At 45.1% G+C, this 24557-nt stretch overlaps 1 protein-coding gene across 1 annotated transcript in view; it reads right to left on the bottom strand.

The window, feature by feature from the left end:
- The window catches only part of NOL10 (nucleolar protein 10), a 115141-nt gene that overhangs the window by 40122 nt on the left and 50462 nt on the right, over positions 1-24557 (bottom strand). Inside the window, exons 14-18 of the mRNA XM_068280302.1 lie at positions 7987-8113; positions 4976-5055; positions 4795-4893; positions 4352-4438; positions 2974-3147 (exon numbers count right to left, since the gene is read on the bottom strand). Of these exons, the coding sequence (XP_068136403.1) occupies positions 2974-3147; positions 4352-4438; positions 4795-4893; positions 4976-5055; positions 7987-8113 (567 nt within the window). The remainder of the gene's footprint in view (positions 1-2973; positions 3148-4351; positions 4439-4794; positions 4894-4975; positions 5056-7986; positions 8114-24557) is intronic.

The following is a 24557-nucleotide window of genomic DNA, read 5'->3' as shown; positions in this document are numbered from 1 at the left end:
GCTCAGAGGGGCACAGCGAGACCGCCATGGGACACAGGAGAACGGGGGAAGCCTCGATAGGATCAGGAGACTTCCCCCACCTGAGGTGAGTATCCCCCAGGGGAACTTTTTCTCGTTACAGGTTTTCTTTAAAAGTATGTGTGCAGCTGTCTGCCTACAGATAGGCATTACTACATCCTCTTATAAAATGACGTATTCTGAACTCTGTCACTCCACCAATATGGTATTATGGATTGTATGATTAGTGTGGGAAGCACCGGAATCTGCTTGCGTAAATAATGCTATCTATTCTATTCTGCTATGATAAGCAATTCTCCTGGCATACGTGAGACCGGCTTCTCCATCTGTCACCTGCTTCTTATCATATGCTGCTTTACTGCTCCAGCAACCGTAGTATATTCCAAGCAGAACTGTACTGCAATAGTTCAAACAAAATCACCACTGTTTAATCCAGTGATTGCTCAGTAAGTAAAGACTCAGGCAGAGGCCACACTTGTCTGAACCTCCTATGTTTCCCCGCAACACAAATTAGCAATAGAAATAACATCTCATGTACATTCAGGCCCCTTTTATACTTGTAGGGTAAACTTGCGTTGTGTTATCCTTTTATGCTGCATGGGGCCGCAAAAGCAATGAAAGTCTATGGAGACTAACACTTATTGTGGTCCCTTGCGGTTCACTGGAAGTATCTGAGCTAACGCAAGGGCAACAGCGCGTTACTGCAAGCACCAAGCTTAACATGGGGTGCTTAAGGTAATGAAAGTCTATGGGCGATGCATGTAAACGACGGAGTGCAGTGCACATGCGCGGAGCGACGGGAATCCCAGTGACGTACAATCTGCCCAGCAAGGAGTACGTTCACTAAGCAGGGGGCGGAGCTATGCATATGACCCTGTTGGTGCACTCTGCCGCAGGGTCATATGATTGTTGCTTTTTGAGTTGCATTGGGATGCAGCAGGCGCGGCATAAAGAAAACCTGAAATGAGAAAACTCACTTCAAGTTTGATACTTACCTGAGTAGAGGCAGGGAAAGGCTCTGGATAGTATAGAGGATTTCAGTTCCTCTGTGACGCCTGCCGTTCCCGCACCGTTCAACCTGCTCAGTTGAACAGCTCTTCAGAACTACTTGTGTCCCGAGTAGTTCTGAGGGCCCATGCATCCCTACTGCGCATTCACAAGTCTGAACACATGCACTGGAGCAATGCACTCGTCCTCGTAACTACTAAGGGGCACGAGCTGTTCAAAGATCTACCACAATTAACCAAGCAGCTTTACAGGTGGACAACGTGGGAATGACAGTCTGGAAGGAGGAACGGGAAGGCTCTAAACTATCCAGATCCTTCCCTCTACTCAGGTAAGTATCAAACCTTAAAGTAAACCTAAAAGTGGAAGGGTTAAAAAGCTTTATACATACCTGGGGCTTCCTCCAGCCCGCTCCATGCAGACCACTGTCCTCCTGGATGGTCCGGGAGATGCCCGTTATCTTTGCTCAGTTGGGCGCACTGCGCAAGCCTCACCACGCTCCCATTGCCTGGATTGTTCTCCAGCTGCCATAGAATGCTCCCAGCCGCGGAAGAGTGACAGGGGAGCGCATGCAGGCAGACTGCACCTGTATCGACTGGCCAAAGAGAATGGGGCATCTACTGGACCATCCAGTGAGAAAACAAACAAAAATGTCAGATATTTACGTATGGAGAGGGAAGGCTCTAGATCCTATAGGGCCAGCGATGTTACCCCATGCATGCATTTGACCAATTGGCGAAATAAGTATTTGGCGACCTTCAGAAGGCTTCCAGAGCACTCTTGTGCCAGACTGCATCAGAAGCCATATGAGGGCTCCCGAAGACAGCAAATAAAACGGATCAGCACTGAAACGAGGGGACCGAGAGGCGACAGGTAAGGCTCTATAGCAGTGATGGCTAACCTTGGCACTCCAGCTGTGAAAAAACTACAAATCCCATCATGCCTCTGCCTCCCCAAGTTATGTGTGGAGTTGTCAGAGTATTGCAATGCCTCATGGGACTTGTAGTTCCACCACAGCTGGAGTGCCAAGGTTAGCTATCACTGCTCTATAGGATCCAGGACCTTCCCCCTCCACAGGCAAGTTACTGACCCTCTTTTATTTTCATTGCCAAAGATTTGCCAATTAGTTTTTTGAATCTAACTTGATTACAGCAGGAGAAATGTAGTGTCATGACTCATTAGTTAGCTGCCCTGTCCTATCAGCAGGCTTATAGAGGGGTTGTACCCATATGCATTGATCTTTAGTGGACAAGTGCAGAATATGCCATGCTGGCTTGTATATATATTATTTGTTGCTTGGCTACCTAAGTAACAGGACTGGTTGGAAAGAATTACAACATTTTTAACAAATAACACATTTCTCATGTACCGTGTTTCATCAGTGCATTTATCTGGCTGCCCAGAACATTCCTCCAAAATAAAGCCGCTCAGTGCTACAAAAATATATGTATTAGCTGGATTAGCCAAAAAACTGAGATCATCCATTCAGATCCACATCTTTCTTCCATGAACGGCTGCTAACAGAACATATCATTGCACGAGGTTGCATATGGGAGGTATAACTAAAGTTTGCCTTCTTAAAACAGAAGGCATTTGCAATAATTCCGGTTGGAGTGAGCATATGATGCCTCCCACGATGCATCAATGCTGAATATGCAAATCATCCTTTGTTGTCCCTGAAAGCAAGCCACACCCCCAGAACCGCTGGAATGCAATGATGTGTTAGCTTGTTAATTGTACAACCAATAATCCAACACGCATACAGACTGTTTCGGATTGGTTGATCCTCGTCAGTGCATGGCATGGATTAATGTGGGGTAGGAAACCCAGAGTTACAGATTACCCAGCAAGCTCACGGTGAACAAGATCTCCTAGGAGTGTGGGAAGCATGTGAGGCAGACGCACAGCTGCCAGAGTGTGAGATGTGAATGGACCACGCCCGTACTGCACCTGTTCTTTGGCCTGCAGCATCTCCATCGCCTTCAGCTTCTTCCTCCTTTTCTCTGTCACTTTAGACACCAGAGGGTTCAGCATCCGGAACTCCTCACTCTGCTGGTCCACTTGGAAGTCTGGATTCTGGAACATGGCTTTAAATCGGTCGTCGCTGAGGAGATTAGGCATTTTCTGCAGGAGAGAAACGATCAGTTTTTTTGTAAATAAAATGTACAGTTTTTACAGAAAGCGCAAGCGGGGTATCTAACAAAAACCCAAGTCTAATCACCATTATTTTATTACTATTATTTAGTATTTATATAGCGCCGACATCTTCCACAGTGCTGTACAGAGTATATTGTCTTGTCACTTACCTGTCCCTCAGAGGAGCTCACAATCTAATCCCTGCCATAGTCGTATGTCTGTATGTATCGTGTAGTGTATGCATCAGTCGTATCATAGGAAACCCATGCAGACATGAGGAGAACATACAAACTCTTTGCAGATGTTGTCCTGGCTGGAATATGAACCAGGGAGTCTGCGCTACAAGGTGAGAGTGCTAACCACTATGCCACCATGCTGCCCATTATTTCCCATCATGCATTCCCTCCAAGCATGCGCATTAATGCATGCATCTTTACAGAGTACTTATAGTATGGTTATGCCCGAGCCCACAGTGAGAGACACTTGACTGTGGCTGAATCTTTCTTAGCCAGCTGATTCTGCTCACACAATAATCATCCTGTCTCTGGTCAAACCATACAGGGAGGAAGAGACTGAGGACTTCAGCTAAAGGTGTCCATGAACAGTACAATATTCCCCTCAGATGCAGTCATTCAACCAGATTTGAAGGATCGGAAGTAACCAAAAGGTAATTATTGATTTTTTGCATAAACAGGATGATTATGGCACTTTCTCTCTTCAGATACAATTGTAAAAGCCAACAATTCAATCGACGAAATCATATACTCCAATCAACCACAGAATCGTTTCACATACCATTCCAAAAAGTGTTGAGGAAAACTTATCACTCTAAAGCTATGTACCCACGTCACAATTTTTTGAAACGATTTTCCCATGACCTGTGATTTTTTTGCTTGGCTAGCGATTGTTTCCACGACCTTGGGTACATGTGGGCGATTAAAGTGAATTACATTTTGCGGCGCAATTGGAGCTTTAAGATCCCTGACTACCCCCACAGTGCCACGATCGTTTGAACTCGCGTTCATGCCTGTCGTGTGCTCCCACGAGTAGAGAGATGAATCGGGGAAACGCTTGCTCATACAGCCGCGTCGCTGACGCTTCTCTGATCCCTCTTCCAGTGAGTACAGGCTTTAACACTCGATAACAGACTCTGCCAGGTAATTCTGCCCAAACCCCTCCACAGAACACTTACCTTCTGCTTCTTCTTCTGCAGCGGCCGCTCCTCACCTTCCTCCTCTATCAGCTTCAGAGCAAGTTCCTTGTTTACTTTAGGTAGTTTCTACAAGAGATAGAGAAAAAGAGGTTGTGCTCATTTATTTACCGTACATTGCATTTATAAACTGAAATTATAATATAAACTGAATAAAAAATGGGCGGACGTGATCGGGGGGAGCGGTGGGCATGGGGACTCACGCCCATATCTGCCTGGAGCCTTCAAAGAGGCGTTCACCTTGGGTATCCTTTAAGAAAGCACCTGACAACTCTACATAGTTCGCCATTTCCATCTGTTGCCTCAGAAACAAAGTACATTTGCCTGAAACAGGTTCTTCACCTGCCCTTGTTGCCAGCCCAGGTACAGAACCAATCCTAGACAGAAACTGGTTGTGAGCTTCTTGTGATAGTCTTCATGCTCACCTTAATCTGCACACGCTGAGCGCGAGTCTCTTCAATCTTCTGTCTGATCTTCTCTCGCCTGTATTCCTCATAGGCAAAAGGATTCACCATTGCTTTCACCTGCAAACACAAACATGGATCTGAATGATGCAATCCTGCTGACCACAGAAATCATTCATGTATTCAAACACCCCTCTGTTACCTTGTGGTACAGCCGTATATCGATGAAGTAGCCATGCATGTATGCCCGGAGCAAGGGAGACCCAATCAGATGTCCAAGACCTATTCAGTGAAGATTAACAAATAAAGAAAATCAATATAATTGTGTGATATAGGACATCACAACATGGATGAGACATTGGCTTTGATTCATAAAAGGCTTTGCAGTAAAAATCTGGGAGGGAAAATACCGCATTTGGTATTTTACACTTCTGTGTGCTAATTCATAAACATTTTCACAGCTGTCAGGCTACGTTCACATTATGAAACACGGATGGCTGTGCGTTTGGAACGCAAAGCATACGAAAGCGCGCCATCTGCGTTTCTATGCATTGCGTGGCTGATCCCATTCACTGAAGTGAATGGGTCAGCCGCGTGTTTTGGCAAAAAATGTGTGTAGCATGCGTTCCCGCACTGGTCCGGAAGGCATGCAGTGTGAACATCAGACAGTGCAGTCTATGAACTTTCTGATGTCCTGCGTGTCGGCCTCCTGCACGCGTTCCCGAAACGCGGATGGAAACGCATGCAGTGTGAACGGGGCCTGATAGAAATGCGGTATTTTCCTGAGGCCCAGCTGTCGGTAACATGAGGAATGTAACTGGCTGATTTGTTACATTTGGCTGTTCTCCGTGCAGAGAAAGCATTACAATAAAAGGTTCTTGTAAAGGCGAGAAAAAGAGGCATCCCAGCTTCAGTTTAGATGAGCACGTTTACTTTTACTGCCTCTCCTTGCCCTGAATCTGCTCTGTATCGGTCTATTAGTCTTTCTAAACACTGTAATTGCCACAGCGCAGAAGAATTTCAAGAAACTTTACACATGCCATGCTTGATGTTCACTCCCAGCAAATGTACATCTGAAAAACAGGTACTCAAGAGGTTAAAAACACAGCCTAGGGTATTTAGGGAAGCCTTGTTTCAGGGAAGCCTTGTTTCAGGGAAGCCTTGTTTGTTCCGATAGCTCTGCTGCTGCCTGTGTCTCACTGCTTCTGCTGAGTCTGCATTCATCCCTTCATAGCAGGCGGTATTCTCCGTTCCATTACCGGCCTGCACTAATCTTTATGAATTGACATTTACTGACGTGCTGGAGGTGTTCACCGCACAAGGCGGTAATTTACCTCACTGCTCGGGAATTTCAGCTTTTCATGCGATAACAGCTTTTATGAATTGACATTTTGCTCAGTGCTCAGTAAAGTCAACTGTTTTCTACATTACTGCATGCGGGAATTCTTTATGAATCTAGGCCATTGGCTCTTATTCAATTCACTTTTTCTCCTGAGTTTTCTCCTTGGTGATATTTTCACACCTAATCAATAAAATGTCTTTTAAGCCACCAGCAAGCAAGAGAATACTCAGAATAATTTAGATTTTCATTTTAATTGTAATTTTTCACCTACATTTTGGTACTTTTTCAGTTACAGAGCGCTGAAAAGTTATTTTAAACAGAAGATAAAAATTACCGCCTTGGAGAAAACATAGAAGAAAAAGTGAATTAAATAAGGCCCATTATTTTATTTATTATACCCATTTGTATAATATTTTAAATGCTTTAAAATGACTGAGTAAGGATGATGAAAATGTATTGAATGTTGATAATCAGTGATGCCAGAAGACCCCATTCTATTTACACACAAGACAAATAACATTTATATTGTGCTTTTCTCCTAGCGGACTCAAAGCACCAGAGCTGCAGCCACTAGTGCGCACTTTATAGGCAGTAGTAGTGTTAAGGAGTCTAGCCCACAGACTCCTTACTGGATAGGTGCTGGCTTACTGAACAAGAAGAGTGGAAATTTGAACCCAGGTAGGGATGGTTGATCCACTTTGCTACAGATGGCTCACTCATCCTTCTTGTGAACCACTTTACTCCATGCATAGTAAAGTGGACATTTTGTCCATAGATTAAACTGGTTCACGAGTGGGGGTGAAAGACGCTATCGATAGCAAACAAATACTGTTACTTAACACGGAAAGGGTTTTCACCATTTATCAACAAAATACAATGCAGTTTTATCGACCTTATCCAGACAATGCAAATACACAACATTCCTTTTCTATAGTACAACCATTAGGCTAACTTCTCACTTGCAGCCAGACCTTGACCGGCCAGCAGGAGTGGACAGTGTAGTGCCTGCTCTGATGGTCCACTATTGTCTGGCTGGAGCCCAAGGCAGATGCATTTAAACCATAGGCCAGTGATGGCTAACCTTGGCACTCCAGCTGTCACAAAACTTCAAATCCCATCATGCCTCTGCCTCCCCGAGTTATGCTTAGAGCTGTCAGAGTATTGCAATGCCTCATGGGGCTTGTAGTTCCACCACAGCTGGAATGCCAAGGTCAGCCATCACTGCCATAGGCTATGTGGGAATTGCATTTACTCTTCTGGAAAAATCACAAACAGCACAAAAGAGCGGTCCCCTTACCGCATTGGATCCAACGGATCCATTGCAGACTGACAAGTGTGGACAGATCAGATATTTGACTGTATTTAACACATGCTTGTTTCAGGCGGGCGATTCACACATTACTGATGCATGAAAGATCAGTAGGAAGACAGGCAATTGCTACTGTTTAAAAGGAAATACATATGGCACCCACCATATCCATCTCAGTTCAGTTGTCCTTTAAATTAATAACAAAACAAAAAAAAAAGTTTCAAATGTTAGTGATTTCCCACAACCACTAGAAGTATTGCTTTAATGAGCCCTATTGGGGATAAAGACAAAAGTTTTCTAAATTGGGTAGAGTCTGACACACACACACACACACACACACACACACACACACACACACACACACACACACACACACACACACACACACACACACACACACACACACACACACACACACACACACACACACACACACACACACACACACACACACACACACACACACACACACACACACACACACACACCTGCCTGCAACTCCCTGATAACAGAACTGCAGAGCAGAATATTCTGAATCTGATGGTGATCAGATGTTACTCACCAAGATCTTCCAAATCTTTTTTGGTGACAAATTTGTAGTCATCATACACTGTGCTCTCAGGATTCTCTTCCAGTTCTTCAGTCAGGTTATCCAGAAAAGAGCACCATTTGGGGGCGGGGCCCAGAGCCTAAAACCAAAAGATAAGTTCACAATGAAGACACAGTATTACCAAGCATTGTACAAACTAATCTTCTATATGTTGGTAGCCCCTGATGATGTTGGAAGTATCAACAGAATTTCTTTTAACTGCAGTATAGTAAAGCAACCACAAGATGTCACTGTCTGTAGAATGATGTGATGATCTCTATGGTATTGTGATTTCCTGTATTCACTGTGTGTCCCTCTCTATTCTAAGTAAGCTGCATTACATGATGGTTGTATATGATTTTTATCTCTGCGCGTTCTGTTCAGTAAAGAGTTCTAGCTTAATAAACCGGGTGCATATCTGCATGTATAGACCACTCTGCTCCATCAGATGAGTAATTTATGATGAAACATGCTGTGAGGGTCTGGATGAGGTGTGAGCCAGTAACACGAGGACCAGAAGCAGAGCAGTTACAGTTTGTCCCAGAGGTCATAGATAGAGATGACCCAGCTTTGGAGAACTCATGGAGAAGCACATGATCAGTTTTATCAGCTGACAGATTTGTAAGCCTCTGATTTGCTGAGATGACTTCCTGCTTTAACACATGATCATGACCAGCAAATCAGAGGCTTACAAATCTATCAGCTGATCAAACTAATCATGTGCTTCTCCATGAGTTCTCCAAGGCTGGGCCATCTCTAGTCATAGAGCACAACCCCTAGTGAAGAACACCATCAGAGCCAGCCAGTGCCCAACATACAGGGGAGAGCCCATCTTAAAGAGACTCCGTAACAAAAATTGCATCCTGTTTTTTATCATCCTACAAGTTCAAAAAGCTATTCTAATGTGTTCTGGCTTACTGCAGCACTTTATACTATCACTGTCTCTGTAATAAATCAATGTATCGTTCCCCTGTCAGACTTGTCGGCCTGTGTCTGGAAGGCTGCCAAGTTCTTCAGTGTTGTGGTTCTGCTATGAACTCCCCCTTCCAGGCCCCTCTATGCACACTGCCTGTGTGTTATTTAGGATTAGAGCAGCTTCTCTCTTCTCTCTTATCTTTTACAAGCTGGATAAATCGTTCTCTGAGCTGGCTGGGCTTTCACATACTGAAGAATTACAGACAAGGGCAAAGCTGTTTGCAGGAAGAAACAAGCAGCCTGAAACTTCAGTGCATGAGAACAGGGGGAAAGAAACACACAAATGATCTCTTGAGATTCAAAAGGAAGGCTGTATACAGCCTGCTTGTGTATGGATGTATTTTCTATGTGTGGACATACTGTACATCAACCTACTTCCTGTTTTGGTGGCCATTTTGTTTGTTTATAAACAAACTTTTTAAAACTGTTTTTAACCACTTTTAATACGGTGAGGAGCGGCGAAATTGTGTCAGAGGGTAATAGGAGATGTCCCCTAACGCACTGGTATGTTTACTTTTGTGCGATTTTAACAATACAGATTCTCTTTAAAAACCCTATGCGGAGTCATATCTACTCAATCTGTAAATGCACAACTGTTTAAGGGCTTGTTCACACTACAAGAGCTTTTCTAAGCGCTTTTTAATTTTAACCACTTCCCTACCCTTGCCATTTTCACATTTCAGCTCAGCTCTAATTACTTTGGCAATAACTTGATCAATAATTATCACAACTAAATGATCAATATATTTTTTTTCAGGATAAATTAGGCTTTTTGTGGCTGATATTTGTTTTTAGTAATCGCCTTATTTTCTATGCATTTTAAAAGGAAAATAAGGAAAGAAGTGAAAAAGTTCACAATTTATCCACTTTCATACATTTGTGTAGCTTTAAAGGGAATGTCCAAGCAAAATAAAATGAGTTTCACTTACCTGGGGCTTCTACCAGCCCTTATGCAGCCATCCTGTGCCCTCGTAGTCACTCACTGCTGCTCCAGTCCCCCGCTGGCAGCTTGCCGACCTCGGAGGTCGGCGGGCCGCATTGGGTACATTTTTACGCATTCCCGCAAGTGTAGGAACATTAACACATACATTTTACGCATTACTGGTTCAATGCGTAAAAACGTACGTATTGAACCAGTAACGCGTAAAAATGTTTGTGTTAATGCTCCTGGACTAGCGGGAATGCGTAAAAATGTACGCAATGTGTCCCGCCGACCTCCGAGGTCGGCAAGCTGCCAGCGGGGGACTGGAGCAGCAGTGAGTGACTACGAGGGCACAGGATGGCTGCATGGGGCTGGTAGAAGACCCAGGTAAGTGAAACTCATTTTTTTATTTTGCTTGAACCTTCTGTAAACAGTTCTATTGTACATTAAACCCACACTTTTTATTTGTTGATCCCTTCGGTTTACTTAACCTCCTGAGCGGTATGGACGAGCTCAGCTCGTCCATCACCGCCGGAGGCTGCCGCTCAGGCCCTGCTGGGCCGATTTTCCTCAAATAAAAAGCAGCACACGCAGCCGGCACTTTGCCAGCCGCGTGTGCTGCCTGATCGCCGCCGCGAGCAGCGGCGAAAGAGGGTCCCCCCAGCCGCCCGAGCCCTGCGCAGCCGGACCAATCAGTTCCGGCCAGCGCTAAGGGCTGGATCGGAGGCGGCTGACGTCAGGACGTCGGCTGACGTCCATGACGTCACTCCGCTCGTCGCCATGGCGACGAGGAAAGCCAAACAAGGAAGGCTGCTCATTGCAGCCTTCCTTGTTACTTATGCTTGCCGGAGGCGATCAGAAGAACGCCTCCGGAGCGCCCTCTAGTGGGCTTTCATGCAGCCAACTTTCAGTTGGCTGCATGAAATAGATTTTTTTTATGAAAAAAAAAACCCTCCCGCAGCCTCCCTGGCGATCTCAATAGAACGCCGGGGAGGTTAAACAGTTCATTTTTTTGATAATGTGTTAGATGTAACAATTAAGTAAGGTATACAATCTGCAACTGTCTGCTCCTGGAATGTGTATTTTACACTTGTATACTAATTAACTCTGCTATTGATTTCCCTGGGAGGAGGAGAGGGGTTTGCTGTCATTCCTTTACAACTCTGTAGTGATGTTATCAAGTTAGAGATAAATAAACAGTGTTATCTAAGATTTTGTAGGGTTGAGAGTGCAGAGACTTCTTTTCACTTCATGGGGACAGGAAGTGGTTAAAAGCTCTTGCTAATGTAATCCTATGTGAGTGTTCATACTGAAGTGATGTGATTTTGTAAAAATTCCCCATAGCATTGCATTAGAAAAGGTTTTCAAAATCACTAGCACTTACAAATCTCTTGCAGTGTGAACAAGCCCTTAGAGTCAATAAAAACATGATGGTTTTACACTATTGGAGATTTTTTGCTTTGAGGAATTGCTGCAAGGATGTCTGGTCTTCTATTATTAAGAGGATACTATAGTAGTAGACTATTCCTACCGGTTGAGACAGTGAGCTGTTGGACAGCCTAGTATCCCAAGGTGTATGCTGACCTACATATAGGTCTTTTGATCTTTTGAGTCGGTTTACATCGGGTGTGGTGGTGGATCATCTGTGCCAAGCAGCTTATGATGATACCCTGAATTAGATAGGACTTTTAACTGCTTCCGGACCAGTGCGGTTGAAATCTATGTCTTGCTTGTGGCTGCGCGGCTCTGACAGGACGTAGATTTCAACAATCGGCGCTGCGTGGTCCCACCGCTCTGTCCCATGCGCAACTCACTTGCTCTGCATCAATATGACAGCACAGCTCTTTCAGACGGTCGGGAGCAGATTTCATTAGCTCCTGGCCCTGTCATCACTAAGCCAATCCCATTGGCTTACCTTGATAGACAGGGTCAGGAGCCAGTGAAAGCGGCTCCTGATTGGCGCACAGAGCTCTGCTGTCATATCGATAACAGAGAGAGGGACCTGCGTCAATGGAAGAGTGGCGGGGTGCGTTGATTTATTGGGAGCCGGCTTTTAACGTTACCAGCAGTCTCTGGTCCTTAAAGGGACTCTGTAACAAAATTTTCAGCCTTACTTCTTCTATCCTATAAGTTCCTATACCTGTTCTAATGTGGTCTGTCTTACTGCAACCTTTCCTAGTTGCACAGTGGCTGTGTTATCTCTGTTATATGATCTAATCTTCTTTCCTCTGACGGCTTTGTCGGGCTCAGGCACTCAGGCTGGAATGTGCTGCTCTGCTTGTGATAGGATAGAAGCTATACACACCCTCTCCAGGCCCCCTGCAGGCTGTGAGTCACAGACTGAGCTCCTCTCAGCCTATCACACTCTGGTTAGCAGCCATGTCTTTTGTTTGTAAACACTGCCTAAAACTGGCAATTACAAGCCAGGATTGCAGCAGGGAGTGGCACAAACAGCACAGAGGGGCCCAGGAGAACATAATGAATAGAATGGTATGCTTTTTATTGTAAGAATTTTAGAGTACAGATTCTCTTTAAAGAGCCAGAGACTGTCGGTATGGAGGTAGTTAATGTACATTTGTATGTGAAAATCATGTTGTGTAGCGCAGCCTTCTAAACATTAGATATCTGTTGTACACATGATGTCCCGGTAATTAAAACATGGCTTCAATCCACTGCTACAATTCTGCACCAATACTGATGCTTCTAAAGGTGGCCACTAACAATACAATTTGACGATCATTTATGAACGATTATTCATATGAATGATTGGGAAAGGATCATTTGGGAACACTAACAAATGAAAATCTCCTAATTAATCCGATCAATGAATTTGATCTGATTTTCGGATCGATCCCATCAATCTGATCGTATAGGTTAGGATATTTTTGTCTATTAGAGGTCCCAAACGATCATTTCTGATCATTCATACAAATAATCGTTTGTAAACGATCGTTCAGCAAAGTGTAGCGTTAGTGGCCACCTTTTCAACTGCAAATTGTGATTACGAAGCAAATGTGCTGCTGAAAACCATGGCAACACTATTCAGCTGGGTCATGGTTATGCATTGCAAGCATACATCTATGGACTGTATGCTGCACCATATGCTTCTGAACACGATTGAGATACTATTTTCTGGATGTGCAACACAACGGTTAGTGCCAAAGTATCTGAATACTTTCAGCCATAGACCCTGAACAACCATGCAGATTAGGAGCTCTGACTGGATTAGCTGCATGCTTGTTTCAGGTGTGCGATTCAGACACCACTGCAGCCGAAGAGGGCTGCCAGGCAACTGGTATTGTTTAAAGCGGTCCTGAACTCAGAATTTCCTCTCTGCTTTAAAAGATAAGCAACATTATAATAACCTTTAAATAACAGCTTACAGAACTCTAAATCTACAGTGTGTCTACTTCCTCCTTTCATGGAAGCAGACAAAGGGTTAACATCCGGTGTTAACATTTAAGGTGTGTCTGCTGAGGACTGCAGAATTCCTGTGCTGACAGGGATAAGAGCTCAAATTACACTTGTGATAACTTGAAGATGATGGTGAATTCGGCTCTTCTCTCTAAAAACAAACAGGGTGCATTTCTCTGTTTTTCTTGTGTCCTCTGCAAGAGTTCAGGTCCACTTTAAAATAAATAAATATGGCAGCCTCCATATCCCTCTCACTTGAGGTTCCCTTTAAAAATAAGCACTACCGTCTCACCAACAGATAACAGACATGCAAGGCAGCTTTTACAATGAAACATGCTGAGCCACCTCAGTGACTAGTCACAGTACATTACAGGTAATTAAAACACTTGACCTATATAGAGATAATTTGATCAGAATTGTTTTTTTCTCTCTCCTGAAAAGTGGAGAAATACAAAAGTAAAATTGCAGAATCAAATGTGCTTTTTTTGTTGTTTACACCAAAACAACAACAACAAAATTAGAACTAGTTTAGCAAGTTATTGCTGTGAGCTGCAAGAGTCATTAGGAGATAAAGAGATACGGAGATTAAGAGATAAAGACGTTAAATAAACAAATGACAGAAGGCACAGGGCGCGTCTTGGCTGAAGGAAATCACTAGGATTTCCTGACGTTGGGTCTGACTTGTTAATATCGCTGATTACCCTTGAACATGTTTGTACAGTGTAGGATGCATGTGTTTCCACTCAGCACTAGACACAAGCTGCGTGAAGTCATTAACACGCTGACCTACTTCCTCCTGAACTCGCCTGCCACATCTGTGCTAGGCCCATTCATACACACACATAAACACAAAGCTACCAACACTTCTTCAGCTTAACAAGATACTGCTAAACAGACAGGAAAACAATGAGACACCTACTAAACTTTATTGTGAGAAGGTTACTGTGGAACTAGCCAATGGGGACCAAACCCCACTCTGTGCCTACAGTACATCCATGAAGTGTCACCAAATACCTCTCTGTGCCTACAGTACATCCACGGAGTGTCACCAAACAGCACTCTGTACCTACAGTACATCCACGGAGTGTCACCAAACAGCACTCTGTACCTACAGTACATCCATGGAGTGTCACCAAACACCTCTCTGTGCCTACAGTACATCCATGGAGTGTCACCAAACAGCACTCTGTGCCTACAGTACATCCATGGAGTGTCACCAAACAGCACTCTGTGCCTACAGTACATCCATGGAGTGTCACCAAATACCTCTCTGTGCCTACAGTACATCTACGGAGTGTCACCAAACAGCACTCTGTACCTACAGTACATCCATGGAGTGTCACCAAACAGCACTCTGTGCCTACAGTACATCCATGGAGTGTCACCAAACAGCACTCTGTGCCTACAGTACATCCATGGAGTGTCACCAAACAGCACTCTGTGCCTACAGTACATCCATGGAGTGTCACCAAACAGCACTCTGTACCTACAGTACATCCATGGAGTGTCACCAAACAGCACTCTGTACCTACAGTACATCCATGGAGTGTCACCAAACAGCACTCTGTACCTACAGTACATCCATGGAGTGTCACCAAACAGCACTCTGTGCCTACAGTACATCCATGGAGTGTCACCAAACACCTCTCTGTGCCCACAGTACATCCATGGAGCGTCACTAAACAGCTCTCTGTGCATACAGTACATCCATGGAGCATCACTAAACAGCACTCTGTGCCTACAGTACATCCATGGAGTGTCACCAAACAGCACTCTGTGCCTACAGTACATCCATGGAGTGTCACCAAACAGCACTCTGTGCCTACAGTACATCCATGAAGTGTCACCAAACAGCACTCTGTGCCTACAGTACATCCACGGAGTGTCACCAAACAGCACTCTCTGCATACAGTACATCCATGGCGTGTCACCAAACAGCACTCTGTGCCTACAGTACATCCATGGAGTGTCACCAAACAGCACTCTGTGCCTACAGTACATCCATGGAGTGTCACCAAACAGCACTCTGTGCCTACAGTACATCCATGGAGTGTTACCAAACAGCACTCTGTGCCTACAGTACATCCATGGAGTGTCACCAAACAGCACTCTCTGCATACAGTACATCCATGGCGTGTCACCAAACAGCACTCTCTGCATACAGTACATCCATGGAGTGTCACCAAACAGCACTCTGGTGACACTCCATGGATGTACTGTATGCACAGAGTGCTGTTTGGTGACACTCCATGGATGTACTGTAGGCACAGAGTGCTGTTTGGTGACACTCCATGGATGTACTGTAGGCACAGAGTGCTGTTTGGTGACACTCCATGGATGTACTGTAGGCACAGAGTGCTGTTTAGTGACACTCCATGGATGTACTGTATGCACAGAGTACTGTTTGGTGACACTCCATGGATGTACTGTATGCACAAACACCTCTCTGTGCCTACAGTACATCCATGGAGTGTCACCAAACAGCACTCTGTGCATACAGTACATCCATGGAGTGTCACCAAAAAGCACTCTGTCCATACAGTACATCCATGGAGTGTCACCAAACAGCACTCTGTGCATACAGTACATTCATGGAGTGTCACCAAACAACACTCTGTGCCTACAGTACATCCATGGAGTGTCACCAAACAGCACTCTGTGCCTACAGTACATCCATGGAGTGTCACCAAACAGCACTCTGTGCCTACAGTACATCCATGGAGTGTCACCAAACAGCACTCTGTGCATACAGTACATCCATGGAGTGTCACCAAACAGCACTCTGTGCATACAGTACATCCATGGAGTGTCACCAAACAGCACTCTGTGCATACAGTACATCCATGGAGTGTCACCAAACAGCACTCTGTACCTACAGTACATCCATGGAGTGTCACCAAACAGCACTCTGTACCTACAGTACATCCATGGAGTGTCACCAAACAGCACTCTGTACCTACAGTACATCCATGGAGTGTCACCAAACAGCACTCTGTGCCTACAGTACATCCATGGAGTGTCACCAAACACCTCTCTGTGCCTACAGTACATCCATGGAGCGTCACTAAACAGCTCTCTGTGCATACAGTACATCCATGGAGTGTCACCAAACAGCACTCTGTGCATACAGTACATTCATGGAGTGTCACCAAACAACACTCTGTGCCTACAGTACATCCATGGAGTGTCACCAAACAGCACTCTGTGCCTACAGTACATCCATGGAGTGTCACCAAACAGCACTCTGTGCCTACAGTACATCCATGGAGTGTCACCAAACAGCACTCTGTGCCTACAGTACATCCATGGAGTGTCACCAAACAGCACTCTGTGCCTACAGTACATCCATGGAGTGTCACCAAACAGCACTCTGTGCATACAGTACATCCATGGAGTGTCACCAAACAGCACTCTGTGCATACAGTACATCCATGGAGTGTCACCAAACAGCACTCTGTGCATACAGTACATTCATGGAGTGTCACCAAACAGCACTCTGTGCATACAGTACATCCATGGAGTGTCACCAAACACCTCTCTGTGCCTACAGTACATCCACGGACTGTCACCAAACACCTCTCTGTGCACACAGTACATCCATGGAGTGTCACCAAACAGCACTCTGTGCCTACAGTACATCCATGGAGTGTCACCAAAAAGCACTCTGTCCATACAGTACATCCATGGAGTGTCACCAAACAGCACTCTGTGCATACAGTACATCCATGGAGTGTCACCAAACAACACTCTGTGCCTACAGTACATCCATGGAGTGTCACCAAACAGCACTCTGTGCCTACAGTACATCCATGGAGTGTCACCAAACAGCACTCTGTGCCTACAGTACATCCATGGAGTGTCACCAAACAGCACTCTGTGCATACAGTACATCCATTGAGTGTCACCAAACAGCACTCTGTGCATACAGTACATCCATGGAGTGTCACCAAACAGCACTCTGTGCATACAGTACATCCATGGAGTGTCACCAAACAGCACTCTGTGCATACAGTACATTCATGGAGTGTCACCAAACAGCACTCTGTGCCTACAGTACATCCATGGAGTGTCACCAAACACCTCTCTGTGCCTACAGTACATCCATGAAGTGTCACCAAACAGCACTCTGTGCCTACAGTACATCCACGGAGTGTCACCAAACAGCACTCTCTGCATACAGTACATCCATGGCGTGTCACCAAACAGCACTCTGTGCCTACAGTACATCCATGGAGTGTCACCAAACAGCACTCTGTGCGTACAGTACATCCATGGAGTGTCACCAAACAGCACTCTGTGCCTACAGTACATCCATGGAGTGTTACCAAACAGCACTCTGTGCCTACAGTACATCCATGGAGTGTCACCAAACAGCACTCTCTGCATACAGTACATCCATGGCGTGTCACCAAACAGCACTCTCTGCATACAGTACATCCATGGAGTGTCACCAAACAGCACTCTGGTGACACTCCATGGATGTACTGTATGCACAGAGTGCTGTTTGGTGACACTCCATGGATGTACTGTAGGCACAGAGTGCTGTTTGGTGACACTCCATGGATGTACTGTAGGCACAGAGTGCTGTTTAGTGACACTCCATGGATGTACTGTATGCACAGAGTACTGTTTGGTGACACTCCATGGATGTACTGTATGCACAAACATCTCTCTGTGCCTACAGTACATCCATGGAGTGTCACCAAACAGCACTCTGTGCATACAGTACATCCATGGAGTGTCACCAGAAAGCACTCTGTCCATACAGTACATCCATGGAGTGTCACCAAACAGCACTCTGTGCATACAGTACATTCATGGAGTGTCACCAAACAACACTCTGTGCCTACAGTACATCCATGGAGTGTCACCAAACAGCACTCTGTGCCTACAGTACATCCATGGAGTGTCACCAAACAGCACTCTGTGCATACAGTACATCCATGGAGTGTCACCAAACAGCACTCTGTGCATACAGTACATCCATGGAGTGTCACCAAACAGCACTCTGTGCATACAGTACATCCATGGAGTGTCACCAAACAGCACTCTGTGCATACAGTACATTCATGGAGTGTCACCAAACAGCACTCTGTGCATACAGTACATCCATGGAGTGTCACCAAACACCTCTCTGTGCCTACAGTACATCCACGGACTGTCACCAAACACCTCTCTGTGCACACAGTACATCCATGGAGTGTCACCAAACAGCACTCTGTGCATACAGTACATCCATGGAGTGTCACCAAACACCTCCCTGTGCCTACAGTACATCCATGGAGTGTTACCAAACCCCTCTCTGTGCCTACAGTACATCCATGGAGTGTCACCAAACAGCTGGCTGTGCCTACAGTACATCCATGGAGTGTCACCAAACAGCACTCTGTGCCTACAGTACATCCATGGAGTGTCACCAAACAGCACTCTGTGCATACAGTACATCCATGGAGTGTCACCAAACAGCACTCTGTGCATACAGTACATCCATGGAGTGTCACCAAACAGCACTCTCTGCATACAGTACATCCATGGAGTGTCACCAAACAGCACTCTGTGCATACAGTCCATCCATGGAGTGTCACCAAACAGCACTCTGTACCTACAGTACATCCATGGAGTGTCACCAAACAGCACTCTGTGCCTACAGTACATCCATGGAGTGTCACCAAACAGCACTCTGTGCATACAGTACATCCATGGAGTGTCACCAAACAGCACTCTGTGCATACAGTACATCCATGGAGTGTCACCAAACAGCACTCTCTGCATACAGTACATCCATGGAGTGTCACCAAACAGCACTCTCTGCATACAGTACATCCATGGAGTGTCACCAAACAGCACTCTCTGCATACAGTACATCCATGGAGTGTCACCAAACAGCACTCTCTGCATACAGTACATCCATGGAGTGTCACCAAACAGCACTCTGTGCATACAGTACATCCATGGAGTGTCACCAAACAGCACTCTGTACCTACAGTACATCCATGGAGTGTCACCAAACAGCACTCTGTACCTACAGTACATCCATGGAGTGTCACCAAACAGCACTCTATGCCTACAGTACATCCATGGAGTGTCACCAAACAGCACTCTGTGCCTACAGTACATCCATGGAGTGTCACCAAACAGCACTCTGTGCATACAGTACATCCATGGCGTGTCACCAAACAGCACTCTCTGCATACAGTACATCCATGGAGTGTCACCAAACAGCACTCTGTGCATACTGTATATTAACTGAATGAAATTGAGTGAAAATGAATTAAGCATGCAAGACAGAATTGCTCATATATTCATCTCATTGACCATTTACTATAATCACCAACAGCTTTCTACCAGTTGACTTAAACATTTGGACATCCAGCATGACCAAGATTCCGTGTGTTTATGTCTATGGAGTGGGGAGTAAGTATAGACAAACAAACTGGAGGGAAGTGGGGCTGAGGCACTAAGTAAGGTGAAGGGAGACTAAACCAGATGGGCTTTTATTCAATTCACTTTTTCTCCTAGGTGATAACTCAACAACTTATCAAAAAATGCACTTTGAGCCATCAGCAAGCAAGAAAATACTTTATCATGTACTTTTTGGACATTTTCAATTGCAAAGTGCTGAAAAGTTATTTTAAAAAGATGAAAAATGATCACATAGGAGAAAACTTAGGAGAAAATGTTTGTCTGAAAAAGTGCATATTGAAGTGAGCCTGAGGTGAGAGTTATATAGAGGCTGCCATATTTATCACCTTTTAAGAAATGCCAGTTGCCTGGCTGCCCTGCTGATCCTCTTCCTCTAATACGTTTAGCCATGGACCCTGAACAAGCATGCAGCAGATCAGACGTTTGACATTATTGTCAGAACAGACAAGATTAGCTGCATGCTTGTTTCAGGTGTGATTCACCCACTACTACAGCCAAATAGACCAGTAGGGCTGCCAGGCAACTGGCATTGTTTAAAAGGAAATAAATATGGCAGCCTCCATATCACTCTCACCTTGGGTTCACTTTAAGGTTGCAAGGCTTTGATTACGGCGGAAAGTAAGGCAGGGGTCACACTTGTCTTTCAGTTTCTACACTTTTCAGAAAACTGAAAGACAAATGTGACCTCTACCTTACAACAGCTAATGTAATTTATAGAGAAAACAGACAAATTGCGCAAGATGTCAGTTTTTTTTCTGCATGCGAAATCTGCATTAAAGTGTGACCTAGCTCATTGATTAACATGAATTCTCAGTTGAAGTCAGTTTTTCTGTGCAGAAAACGCGTACGAAAGCCGGTAAGTGTGACCCCTGCCTCAAAGTTCTAAAAGGTTTGAAAATCATGAGAAGACCTGTGTTTGAGAGTGAGAAAAGGTGGCAAAAATCATTGAGGATTGGAAAATTTGCTATGAAGGGAAAAAGTTGCAGGTGTGATGGTATCTGACCATTAGTGAGGAAATGTATGGCGGTAGTCATTTCAGGAGATAAGAGACTACAGCTTTCACTGGTATTTCCTCACTTGGGACACCTCCTTCCCTCTAGAGGTTGGTTATTTTTTGATCAAACCCCTTTTTTTTGAGCCAATCAGTTTATCCTTATTTCCACACCGACTTGAAGAAAAAAAAATGAAGCAGGTGATTGGCTGTGTGAGCCATGCGTCCTAATGTTTAACAAATCATACCATTTGACTGTATGTGTGCAAAAACTCCTCACACTGGCCCCATCTGCTACTGGCAAGCTCATCGCTTTACAGCCTGTCAAGCTTGCCATGTGTCAGACAACTCTGATGTGACACCCAACCCACAGATTTAACATTCCTGAGGAAACTGCTCAATTCCAGGTAACAGGATAATTCCCAGCATTCCCCTGATGCCACTTAACAGATTGCTGACGTCCCTCGGCTTAAACTGAGGCCAATCTGCATCACTCGCACATGTCCTTTCATGTCAGGTCTATCATTATTTCACTGCATAACCCCTGCAACGATTAAATCTATATCCTGTTATGAATGAATTCCCTTCACACCCAGAGATCCACCTCTTGACACAACATTTCATAGACATCTGTTGGACCTAAGTTTTCACAAGCTTCCTCCCCTGACCAGAAAGAACTGGATTTGCCTGTAACAGAGCTTCTGAGGCACTGCAGGGCACCAGAGGTATCATTAACCTGCATGCTAGGGATGTGGGAAAACTTCTATAGCCAATAAAGTTTTGTTTCAATGTTTATTTGTGAAAGAACATCTAGCCACACAGCTTATTGACGCAAGTCATTTTATATTCTTCCACAGATACCAATATAATTACAGATATGCCATTTCTTGTGCGATTTCTCATATAGGAAAAATTAGGTTGGATAAAAACCAGTGCTTGGCCATTTCATGTGGCCTGCAAAAGCTTCACCTGTGCATGATTTTAAGTGGTGGAAAAAATGGAAAGCGTCGCAGCTAACATATGCACATGTCATTTATTGCCTGTTGTGCATGCTCCCTTCCCAACTCCCATTGTGATTGGTTGGATACGGGTGGGGGCAGCTCTATATTTAGCGCATGCGCAGTGCGTGTTCAAAAGCACAGTGACTTTTCCTTTCCTTAAATTCACAAGCTGTGAGCTAGTGTTTTTACGCAAAGCAGCTTCTGAAGCTGCCACCCCCATCCAACCCCTGCCTGGGCATCCTACAATACAAATGTACCAGGCAGCACGGTGGCGTAGTGCTTAGCACGCTCGCCTTGCAGCGATGGGTCTCTGGCGAATGTAGCTCTGCCTGAACTTTCCATTATAATTGCATTGATAACCCTCTGGCTGTGTAGCCCATTCATGTTTGCTGACCTCCAGTACCTTCACAGATGTCCTCTTCCTGCTTCCCAGAGAGGCGAGAATGGCCAAATTCCAGAAACGTGGTACAAGAAACTCAAGGAATCTGCAGAGCTAGCTCCAATTACTGGGAGAAAGTTTCCAGTTGTCCCTTCCAGACAGAATGACCTGATCTATGTGAAGCCTCTTCCTGCTGTGTCATTACTTCCCAAAGAGGTATCACAGCTCAGAGTGCATTTTAACTTTGTTTGTGGTCAAAATTGCTGAATTGTGTCACCTCTTCAGAACATAATGAGCCTGTGAACTGAGGTGTCACACTGAGATGATTACACTTCTAATGGCTTTGTACAGTAGAAGTGCTGCCTATGACAACAGAGACACTCTGCCAGCATTCAGTGCTGCTAGGGGCAAAGCTCTTCACTAGAAGATAATGCTGAAGTAATAAGAGTTGGGGGAAACAACTGCTGCTCTGAAAACCATAGTACAATCAAGGCCAACACGTCCCTATCCCCTTGTTACCCTATTTAGTGCAGTGACAGGCAGTAATGTACACAAAAATATAAAATAAAAGGTGTATAAAGACATCCACAATGAACGGTCTTGTCCCCCCCCCCCATACTGCATGGATTATAAATAAATCCTATATATTAACCAATGTTTGTAAATATGCACAGACCTGTAAGCACCTATGGGTGTCGGCTTAGTGTGGGTGGTGCAGTTGTGGGCGATGGTTAGTGTGGTCAGTGGCTTAGCGCAGCACAGTTGTGGGCGGTAGCTTCGTGTGGGCACCGGCTTAGTGCAGCCGTTGAGGTGTGTGCGCTAAGTGCGTGATTCTTTTAAAGAGTAACTGTCGGGCATAAGCTCAAAAAACAATTCTTTATTTTTATATGGTAAACAAGTAATAAGGATGCTAACCTGGCAATCCAAAAGTTAAAATCACTATTACTTTTCTTGTTGATAAAGGTTCATTCCCCAGTTTACCTGACTCTTATTTGGTACACAAAAAGGAAGTTGTAGAGCATGCTGGGTTGTCCTTTTTGCTTCTCTACTTAACCTCGGACTTCACTAATGCAGCCTGATTGGCTGAAGCCTCTTTCCCTCCTGTTTTCCCCTCCCACACCTTTGTTCCTCTCTGATTGGCCAGTATTTATCATGCTGAGACAATGCACTTTCTATAGTGAAAGGTGGGCAAATCAGGCAGAGGAGACTAAGGGAGGAAATGACATCAAGATTGGCTTCAAAATAGCCACAATTAAAATGGGAAATACTAAGAAGGATTCTCTCTTTTAGTTTTAGAAAAATCACTAAAATCAAAACGTGGACAATGCAATACATGTTATGTAAGTAGAGCAAGTATTTATCTACTTATATATGTGTTGTTGTTTTCTGAGATAGTATAGCTGACAGCTCCTCTTTAAATCAGGGGTTTCCTGGGTTAATATAACCAGTGGAATGCAATGAGAATTCACATCTGAGGATACTCCATATTAGTAGTGGACTGAGTCGTGTCGACAAGCCTCCATGTGCCTGGCTGGCCCTGCTTGTTCAGGTTGTATCTTCACCCACTTCCCTGTTCAGACATGGAGCTCCATCTCACAAGTGGGAGGCTGAGGACCCTGGTGTGGATACAGAGAAGTCTACAGCCACGGAGAGTTATAGTGAGCACCTACAGCAGGCATGTCCAAAGGCCGGCCCTGTGGCCAAATGCGGTCCGCAGAGCCATTTCTGGTGGCCCCAAAGCTCTCTACAGTTGTTAATTCCATGCAGACCGCAGGCTGTAGCTGCAGTGCTGCATGCAGAGGCCAGCAGCAGTAACAACCACTGATTAGGAGTGGTTACTATGCCAGCAGCAGTAACAGGCACTGATTAGCAGCTGCCACTATGACAACAGCAGTAACAGCCACTGATAAGCAGATGCCACTAGGCAAACAGCAGTAACAGCCAATGATTAGCAGCAGCCATTGATTAGCAGCCGCCGCTGTGTCATCAGCCATAACAGCCACTGATTAGTAGCTGCCACTACGCCAACAGCAGTAATAGCCACTGATTAGCAGCCGCCACCGTGCCAGCAGCAGTAACAGCTACTGATTAGCAGCTGCCACTGTGCCAGCAGCAGTAACAGCCACTGATTCGCATCCGCCACTGTGCCAGCAGCAGCAACGGTCACAGATTATCAGCTGCCACTGTGCCAGCAGCTGTAACAGCCACCGATTAGCAGCTGCCACGATGCCTGCAGCAGTAACAGCCACTGATTAGCAGCCACCTCTGTGCCAGCAGCAGTAACAACCACTGATTAGCAGCTGCCACTGTGCCAGCAGCAGTAACGGTCACTGACTAGCAGCTGCCGCTGTGCCAGCAGCAGTAACGGTCACTGATTAGCAGCTGACACTGTGCTAGCAGCAGCAACAGCCACCGTGCCAGCAACAGCCACCGTGCCAG

The sequence above is a fragment of the Hyperolius riggenbachi genome, chromosome 4, assembly GCF_040937935.1.
Source record: "Hyperolius riggenbachi isolate aHypRig1 chromosome 4, aHypRig1.pri, whole genome shotgun sequence".
NCBI classification, from domain to species: Eukaryota; Metazoa; Chordata; class Amphibia; order Anura; family Hyperoliidae; genus Hyperolius; species Hyperolius riggenbachi.
This window is presented reverse-complemented; position numbering and strand designations above follow the sequence as displayed.